The 10301-nt window shown below is 41.9% G+C and overlaps 1 protein-coding gene across 1 annotated transcript in view; it reads left to right on the forward strand.

Annotated features, from left to right (window-relative positions):
* Positions 1 to 228: 228 nt before the first annotated feature.
* Positions 229 to 10301, forward strand: part of LOC107109225 (chromosome unknown open reading frame, human CXorf36) — a 47371-nt gene continuing 37298 nt past the window's right edge. Inside the window, exons 1-2 of the mRNA XM_015409796.1 lie at positions 229 to 553; positions 8406 to 8670. Of these exons, the coding sequence (XP_015265282.1) occupies positions 327 to 553; positions 8406 to 8670 (492 nt within the window). The 5' untranslated portion in view covers positions 229 to 326. The remainder of the gene's footprint in view (positions 554 to 8405; positions 8671 to 10301) is intronic.

Raw genomic sequence — 10301 nt, forward strand, 5'->3', positions numbered from 1 at the left:
TGCCTTGTGTTCCTTGGACAGGATATCCTTCATTTGTCCGCCTCAGCATGATGATGAGCAAAGCTTTTGTTGCACTCTGTGCTTGGTTATGGGTGGGTCAGCAGCTGCTCCTAGCAGAGGAAAGGTAACTATAGCAACAAAAGTTATCTGCATCGTCCTGTATTTCCTTGTAGCCACCCCAATCGATGCTCCTTCCCCCAAAAAACCTTTGAAGCTACCAACTAACTAGCAGGCAAGAAGGAAAAGCTCTAGCTGTCCTAGGACAAATTTCCCATAATTTCATCAATGTCTATCAGAAGCCAGGTCAGAGCTGGCAGGTACTAGAGATGAGGACCTGGCTGTACTGCCTTTGCTCCAACTTTGTGGTTTGGCTGCTGGGTCTGCTGTGTTTGAGTCCTAACTCCAGCGGTATCTTAGAAGGAAAAGTTTCCCCAACTTCATCACCCCGCATCAAACCCAGCTACAGTTTTGGTCGAGCTTTTCTGGGACTTGATAAATGCAATGCCTGCATTGGAACATCAATTTGCAAGAAATTCTTTAAAGAAGAAATAAGGTCAGAATCTTCATAGCATATTGTGGGTGGGGAGACAAGGGGTTAGTGGATCTACTAAAATTTCCTTCCTGCTTTAGAAAAAAAGAACTCAAAAATAATTTGTTATAAGGCCATCATTTCTGCATGTCTACTTTAACAATAACAAACAGAACTTTACAGCAACTGTAAGCAAGTTCTCAGATTTTAACCCTTAGTTATTGTTCACTGAAGATATTTGCTGATAAACAGCTAATAAGAGCTTGGCTTGTGACCATTATGTAATAAGAAGTTTTTTTAAAAAAAATGACCACAACTACCATGGTACATGTGCATAAATACATTTCGACAGTGCACTTAATACCCTGAATTTTATGCTTGTTGACTAATGTCAGGAAAGGTATGTTTCGTGCCAGAATTCAAGGGACAAGATTTCAAGAAAAGTAAGCCCAGTTGAGACTGATTAATTGCACATGTTTTGAGTTTATGCTTTCCTGCAGAGATCAGTGGAACTTGTTTAAAAGGTAAAGGTTCCCTTGCTCGAAAGCCAGTCGAATCTGACTCTAGGGTTGCGGTGCTCATGTCCGTTTCAAAGCCAAAGAGCCAGCGCTGTCCAAAGACATTTCTGTGGTCATGTGGCCGGCATGACTAAACACCAAGGTGCATGGAATGCTGTTACCTTCCCACTGAAGTGGTACCTATTTATCTACTTGCAATTTCTTGCTTTCGAACTGCTAGGTTGGCAGGAGGAACTTATTTACAAGAAAATAAATGTAAGCTCTTGAAGATTCTCACAATTAGTTTTTAATATATTTTAATATATCCACAGTAAGATATTATGAATTCTCTTTGCAAATCAGTAGCTGAAAATAAGTTAAATACAACCAATGCCACTTACCTACCAGACCAAAATGTTTTCTCGAACAGATTTTAAGCAATTTGAAGGAACTGCTAGATTATCTCCATTAGGCATTACATGGGTCTAGATTTTTATCGCTACCTACTGAGCCTCTTGAAGAAAAGATATACAAAGAAGGAATAAACTGATGATCCCAAGCCACAAGACAAATATGCCAGAGGAGGCATTCATCCATATATTCCAAACCAAGATATTTTCATGCTCAAAACCAGCACTTAAAATTGCTTTCATTAGGGTTGACTGTACCTAAAGATTTTTCACATCACAACAGTTGACTGAAATATTAAGGATGCTGAGAAACATTTATCATTTAGGACCTTTGTACAGAATGCCATGACAATTGTCAAATGCATGTGTTCTTCAAGACATTGTCACAATGAATTGATGTTTCAATTCCCAAGCACAGACAGCTAGGATAAAAGTTGTTATGGTAAAATGACAGCAGGTAAAGCGATGTACCAGATAAATGTTCATACTTTCCCAATATGATTTGTAGTCCTAAAGATGCTTTTAGAGCCCAGTAGCATGCGGGGGCGGGGGGGAATCACTGTACTAGTAATTTACAGCTACAATGCAGCAATCATCATCTATATATCTAATAGCAAAGTCTGGCCCTCATCTACAGATACTTAAATCCAATGACTGGACCTGTGAAGAGACAAGACAGAACTTTCTACAAACCTGAAAAATACCCCAGGTTTGCAAATAAAAATAAAAATCTGAAATCTAAAAAAAAAAACTTATTTAAAGAAAGCCAAAATGATAAAAGCAGCATTGTAGCTTTAAGAAACAGAGTCCCTCAGTAGCTGTTGCTAGGCAACCACAGAATTCTAGTAAAAGGCAGGAGGGAGGGGAAGGGTACTTCCCAGAGCTTCTTTGGCCTTTGAGAAAGGACTCATTGAGACCAGGCTTACCTGTCAGCAGCCATCTTGATACCATCTGACTTGTATTACTCATCTAGGCCTGGCTACTTGCTGCTGTTCAACAGCAGCTGCCCTATGTAGGCCAGTGTGGTGTAGCTTCACAGTAGGGGCTGGGCGACCCAGATCTGAATCCTCATCTTGCTGTGTGTGTGGCAGCTCACTGAGTGATTTTGAGTGAGTCACAAACCTTCAGCCTAATTTACCTCACATGGTTGTTGTGAGGATAAAAAGGTGGATAAGAGAATAATGTAAGCTCTTTTGGTCCCCATGTGGAGAAAGGTGCAGTATATATGAAGTAAATAAATAACAAATATAACTGACGACGGAAAGCTGATAAAAGGTAGGTTGGTGAATGGCTGAGGAGGAGAATATGAATCAGGGAAAGGGAGGAGGATATGGGGGTTGCCAGGAGGCGGGAAAGAGGAAATTTTACAGAGAAGGGGATACAGGGGCAAGTGACACGCTTCCCAAGTCCTTTCAGGCTCCTTACCATGAAAGTGGACCTGGCCCAGTGGCCTACACCATACAACTGGGGCATATTTTTCCTAGGCAGAGTCTGCTGGGTGGAAAGAGGGAAAATTCAAGACAAAGGTATAGTTAAGTGTAGGTTCCCTGTTGGGTTGGAAGCGGAGAAAGGAGCAGGAGTAGGGAAGAGGCTTTGGGGATTCAGGGACGGAAAGAGGAAATAGTGGGGGAGGGGGAAATTAGATGTCTCTTGCAAGTCCTTGAAGGTTCCCACTTGTAGTTATACTAATACTATTAGACCAAGTAGGACTTGGCTCTTACATAAAGAATATGTAAAGGATAGCTTTGGCAACATTGTTATAAGACTAATTTTTAGCTGGATTTTTTTTCCTTTCAAACTAGCAAAATGTCATTGAAAGCATATAAGTACTCTCTATCCTCGTTATCTTATTCCCTTTCTTTACCCGCTTGCCCAAACCGCCGCACAACTTCCTCTAATTCATGATCTAAACATTATTACATTCTTCTTTAAGTTATTCAAGACTTCTATACTTCTTTTGCTGGATTCCCTCTGTGCAGCATCCTTATTTTATACTTCTAGTCTTTCTTCCATACCTATAAAGGAAAGTTGAACAGGGTTGACGCCGAAACTGGGTGCTGCAGAGGAAGCCTCTCCTCCCTCTTATTGGAGGTCTTGGGGGGGCACACCCTTCCCCTCCTTGCTAAGCCATTTTGGCTTTAACTATTCCATTCCTATTGTCTATTTTCCATTATTATTATTCCCACTCATAGTTGAGAGACCAATACTAAGCAGGTTTTGTCAGAATGCTATGCAGGACAATTCAACAGAACTTACTCCCTGGAAGAGTTCTTAAGACTGCACTGTTAGTGAGGATTTAAATCTAATAGTGCAATCCTAAAAAGAATTATACCCTAAATCTACTGACTTCATAGGGGTAACCCTGTTTAGGATTTTCCTGTAGGTCTCTCTGGGCTCAGTTCATTGATACACTATGATGACTCTCTGTTATTTATTTAACCATTTAATAACTTGTCATTCACAAACATAACTTGACAATTCAAATTAATTTAAGTGTTTGTGCATAAACAGATTTCACTCTCCATAAAAGAAGAGACTACAATTTTAAATTAAGTCATCTCAAAGACAGCCATAATCAAACCAAATACTCTGCAGGGATTCCACTGGGGTTACTTTCTAATTGAAGATTATTGCCCAAGGCTCATAAATTCCTAAATCATTTTTGAAATTTAGATGGGGTGACTAAACCATTAGGCTCTTTTCAAATTGTACTCATTTCTCATTAACTGTGGAAGCCATCTGCATTTTTAAATTAAATTCATTTGAAGCAGAGGGAAAATTCCAGTTTTAAAGCACTGAAATTAGTTTTATTATTTTGTTAATACAGCTTCATAAGATAGTATTCTAACCTCACCCTAAACAGAACATCCTGCCAAGGCTATATTCATTTTTGAATTATTACCATCAGAGTTGTGATGAGGTTAAATTAGGACATTTTTTCCTGTGTTCACAGGGAAGATTATTACAATTAGAAAATTTTCTTGAATGCCTCCCATTAGACTAAAAAGAAGTGTACAGCCAACATTATTTGAATGTTTACAAGAGGGACTATTTTGTATGTAAGTCTGTAAAATAAATAATATTGGCTATACACTAGGGTTGGTTTTTTTTAGTCTAATGCCAGGCATTCAATAAAATGTCCTAATTGTTGTAATCTTCTCTGTGACCACAGGAAAAAAGCTGGTGTGTGTGTGGGGTAAAGAGTGTGTGTGTATGCACATGTCAGGGTTTTTTGAGCAACTTGATGAAACAAGGAAATCTCTAACATCTAACTGAGCCAGCTAGGCTGGGAGAAAGAATCCAGGAGAAAGTGACTGGGAAGGTGGGTTTTTTGGGGAGGGGTTTGCCTTTCCTAAACAGCTAAACTACTGGGGAATATTAACTGAGGTTGCTTTGCAAGAGGACAGAGTTGTAGGGTGAGTGGGTGCTTGTAGCCTGCTGGAGAGTAGTGTTTTTGTCTGGGTCTTCTGTTTGGATCTTTTGTCTGGTCTGTTGCTCATTGAGCAAGGTCTGTTTGCAGGCCCCACCCTTTGCTGTTGCTGCTGGGAGGTGGGGGCTGTGGCCTCTGAACTGGAAGGCTCTTGGTCTGTAGCTCTTAGCCTGGGAATCAGGCCTGGAGACCCTGCATCACTCTAGCTACCTTTTAACCACTAACTAGTTATGAAGGTAGGAGCTGTGGTGGCTCAAGTGGTTAAGACGCTGAACTGCAGGCTGTGGAAGGTCAGTATTACAGCAGTTCAAGACCCGAGTTGCCGCATGATGGAGTGAGCTCCCGTCTCTAGTTCCAGCTCCTGCCAACCTAGCAGTTTGGAAAGCAAGAAATTGCAAGTAGATAAATAGGTACCACTTAGGTGGAAAGGTAACAGCATTCCGTGCGCCTTGGTGTTTAGTCATGCCGGCCACATGACCACGGAAACGTCTTCGGACAGCGCTGGCTCTTCGGCTTTGAAACGGAGATGAGCACCGCAACCCTAGAGTCAGACTCTACTGGCTTTCGAGCAAGGAAACCTTTACCTTTACCTTAGTTACGAAGGTAGAAAGCCAGCAGGGGAGCAAGGGCTAGCCAGTGTTTTTCAGAGATTGCTACATGTACAATTATCTACCCACTGGGTAGAAATTGTTGGTGTGTGCTTGCTGCATGGAGCTCGTGGCTCTCAGGGAGCAGGTTCATTCCCTTGAGGCTAGTGTTGCCGACCTGGAGAAGCTGAGGTGCAGAGAGAGAGAGAGAGAGAGGCCAATTTCCCACAAGCTGCTGCTCCTCGCTCGCTCTTCCCTTTGCCCCGATCGTGTGTGTCAATTTTACACTATGTGCTGCATGGCAGCATTTTGCCCCGCAGCTTTGCCCAATTTTCCCCACGTCTACTCAATCCTCAAAAAACAGAACTGAGTAGATGTGGAGGAAATCAAGCAAAGCTGCGGAGCAAAATGCCACCGCACAGCATATAGTGTGAAATTGACACGTAGGATCAGGAAAAAGAGAAGAGCAAGCGTAGAGCAGTGGCTTGTGGGAAATCAGTCAGAGAGAGAGAGAGATTTGGGGAAGAGACCCTCAGGAACTTACCAGAACAATCCCACTCCTGTGCTGACAGCTCTTCTGCTGTTGTGAAGAGTGAAAGTCTAAAGGTCGATCTGAGGAGGAGGGATGTGATTCCTTAGAAGGGACCCCTTCCTTGGGTGATTATCCAGTATTCTCTCATATCAGTGATACTCCTGGGGGCTGTGGAGAAGTGGGCTTCTGGTAGTGGGTGACTTGATCATTAGGAATATAGAGAGTGGGGTCTGTGACAGGCATTTTGACTACATGGTGACTTGCCTGCCAGGTGCAAAGGTTGTGGAAATCACGCATTGTCTAGATAGGTTGATAGATAGTGCTGGGGAGGAGTCAGTAGTCATGGCACACGTTGGTACCAATGACATTGGGAAATGTAGTTGTGTGGTCCTGGAAGAAAAAATTACGTTACTAGGCAGAAAGTTAAAGGTCAGGATCTCAGAAGTAGCATTCGCAGAAGTTCTGCTGTTTCCACACACAGGGCCAGATGGACAGGCACAGGTCAGGGATCTCAATGCATAGATGAGAAAGTGGTGCCAGGACGAAGGGTTTGGATTTGTTAGGCACTGCAGAACTTTCTGGGACATGCTGAACTTACAGAAAAGAGACGGGCTTCACTTGAACCAAAAGGAAGCCAGGCCACTGGTGATTAACATTAAAAAGGTGACCATGTGTGGTGACTAAGGGGCTGAGGGAGTTGAGGGTTACTGGAGAGGGAAGCACATTATAAGTGTCTATATGCCAATGCTAGAAGTCTCTGAGCCAAGATGGCAGAGCTGGACTGCTTGATATTCAGTGACAATTTAGATACAGCATTTATCTCAGAAACATAGTGGAATGGGGAAAAATCTATGGGATACAGTCATTCCTGGATATAAGTTTACAGGGAGGGATGGGTTGTTGTTGGTATTGCGTCATACATCAAAGAGAGCATAGTTAGAAAACGTCAGGTGAATTAACTTCCCAATAGAAGCAATATGGGTGGAATACTGAGCCCTAAGGGTTACCTAAAAATGGAGGTGTACTGTTGCCCACCTGATCAAACCCTTGAAGCTGATCTTGAGATGGAGAAGGAAATAAGGGAGGTGACTAAAGCAGAGAATCAACTACTGTGATGGACTGCACTTTAAAAGCTCATAAGTGCTGTATAAACACATCATGGACTGTGAAGTGTTAATGCCTCACAGAGCCAGAAAGCCTTTGACTGACAGGCTGCTCAAAGGAATTTGATTGGTTAGCATCAGCTATTGGCTGCTGAAGAGAACTCAGTTTGAGTTTAGATCTATGGTGCGGCCTCATTTGGAATACTGTGTACAGGTCTGGTCACCGTATCTCAAAAAGGACATTGCAGAGCTAGAAAAAGTACAGAGGAGGGTGACCAAGATGATGAGGGGGTTGGAGCCCCTTCCCTATGAGGAAAGGCTGAAGAGTCTGGGACTTTTCAGTTTAGAAAAGAGATGACTAAAGGAGGAAGTGATAGAGGTCTATCAATGGCTAGCTATGGTGACCGAGGAGAACGTCCACATTCAGAAGCACCAATCCTCTGAATCCCAGAGCCAGGAGGCAACATCAGAGGAAGGCTTTGGCCTCTATTCCCTGTTGTTGGCCATCCAGAGGAACTGGTTGGGCACCGTGTGTGACAGGACGTTGGACTAAACGTAACAGGAGGATAAAGCAACCTCATGTTAAACAATAAGAGTCAACAGAGAGAAACCTCAGAAATAGATAAAAAGAGCATAGTATAAAAAGAAAAAGTATCATCTGCTCAAGGCACAATCAATAGTCATACATCAAGCAAGCATTTTACTGTTTCCAATTTCCTAGACAATTTGCAGTCAGAAGAGGAATCATGTTGTGAAGTGGGATACCTTTTACAATCACATTACGGAACTTATTTTCTAGGACCCATTTATTTCTTATTCCCAATCTTTTTCATAATTGAGATTCATATTAGATATGATTCTGGTTATTGACTGTTTGTCTAGATCAGGTAATGTTCAACATTACATATTTCTGGGATTTATGACACATATTCGTTTTGCTAGTTTTGAAAGCTTTTGAGTGACACTGCATAGAATGGAAAAGCAGTGGTAGATCCTCTAGTGACTATGAGTTCTTTGTCAAATATTCTACACCCTACGAAAAGGAGATAATATCTGCCAAGACACAACCTTGGGCCAGTCACACTTTCTCAGCCTCAGCTACATCACAGGGATGTTATGACAATAAAATGTGGGAAGGAAGGCTATATATGCTGTCCTGAGCTTTTGGGAGAAAGGGTGAAATAAAAATGCACTAGATAGATCAGTTTTGGAATCCTATCTAAAGCTGTAAGAATTTGGCAAAAACCACAGTATGTTAGTGCTTATCTGGATTAAGGTGGATTAACAGTGTTGTGATTTTTCTTGATTTAATTATAGATTTGACAGCTGGCTTTCTTCTCATTTAAAACTGCCTCCGAACTACTTCCCCTGCTACTCTGGAAACTACACCGATGACACTAAAAGTTGGCGGCCAGTTGAAATCTCCAGATTAATGACAAAATACCAGCATGACCAATCTGACAAGAGAATCTGTACTTCTCTTACCTTTGCTAAAAGCTGCAGCATTGAGCGAGCTTTATGGAAGACTGAGAGATTCCAGAAATGGTTGAAAGCAAAACGTCTCACTCTAGACCTAGTTCAGGTTGGTATACAGGCTTATGAAATGTATGATTTACATATAGGCCATCATGTTTGGAATCCCCTTTTCATTACAATGCACAAAAAAAATAATGCTTGCTTTGTTATAGGCTTCTGTTCCCCAATGCAACACACACATTAAAAGTCACAAAGAAACAACAGTTGTAACTTTGTGAGCATCTGCTAGTAACTGATTAATAAAGAAGGGAAAAGAATGGGTTAAACATTTGCAGCTGAAACCAAGGGTGTAGACGGATCTGTCATTTACCAATGGAAATTTGTCAAGGTGTTTGTATATCCTAACCACTCTTTATTAAATTAGTTTATTTAAACTATTTATATCCCACAATCAATTTAAAGAAACATACAGAACCAACAATACAAAGGTGTATCAGAGCAGGTTAAAATACCCATTAAAGGTGCTAAACTTCAGATAAAACATAAGCATCTAAAACCTAAAGTCATAAAAGCAGCATCACCACCAGAGGTGAAAGCTCCATGGTAGTGGAAGCAAAAGTTTTACCCCAAAACTTGAAAGAATAAGAATTTGTTTTGCCTGTCACCTAAAAGCCTGGTGCCAGGCAAGCCTCTGTAGAGAGGGAGCTCTAGCGTGTCAGAGCCAGAACAGATAAAGCCTTGTCTCTAGAGCTAACCCACAGTACTTCTGACACTAAGGAAATATAGAATCAGGCCTCTGCAGAATGTCAGTCTTATTGGGAGTCTAAACCCCACCAGACAATGATTTCTTTATGACAAAGGAGCTATATTAAGCTCCCCCACTCCCATATCATGCATCTGTAGTAATAGGATACCAAATCAAGACTGTACCCAGTAACCTGTGTAGTGACATACATAATTTGCAACAGACACATGGTTTTCATAACATTCTGAGCTGTCTTCCAAGAACATCTTATCACGGATGGCTGCGTACCCCCCCCACCACCACCACCACCACTGGAACGCTCAATACCATCCTGAGATTACCTTAGCCAGCAAAAAAGTTAGGCAGTGAAGTGGGCATCATACCATATCAATGCAATTGTCCTCTGCTTATAGGTTGGCATAAGAGAGGGGAAAGGAAGAGGCTGGCTAGTAGAAAGCTGAGAGTTTGGCGCAGGAATATATGAAGTAGGCAAGCAGATCTTCAAGGAAGGTCCTATTGGTTAATGCCTCAATAAACAATAGAAACATGATCTTTGATCTTTCAGATCCACCCACTCAGCATTGGTGCCAGGCGGTTGTCGAAAGGCAAACCAGCATGTGTGTCTCAGTGCCATTCTGTAGGAGGTGTGTCATATCGAAAGATGGTACTGAATCTCCAGACATAGGCATGGTATAGAACCTTGTATCATTCTCCATCAGCATCAGAAACACTCTAGTGGCCCAGAGCTCAAAGGCACCAGACCAGGACTCTCATGTTTCTTTAAACTGTCACCCATCTGTAGCAATATATGTTATGCAACAGGAATTCCACTAGCCTTTTTACTGAATTTCTTACCAGTCACACAGTTAAGTGAAGATATGCATCTTGTATTCTGCCCACAGTTCCTGCAGCCTCAGGATCATGGCTGGGCACTTGCTGAATCTTCAGAACAGGAGGGAAAAGCTAAAGAGACAAGAGGCGTGCACGGCTTA

The sequence above is a fragment of the Gekko japonicus genome, unplaced genomic scaffold (assembly GCF_001447785.1).
Source record: "Gekko japonicus isolate JY-2015 unplaced genomic scaffold, Gekko_japonicus_V1.1 scaffold4, whole genome shotgun sequence".
Lineage (NCBI taxonomy): Eukaryota > Metazoa > Chordata > Lepidosauria > Squamata > Gekkonidae > Gekko > Gekko japonicus.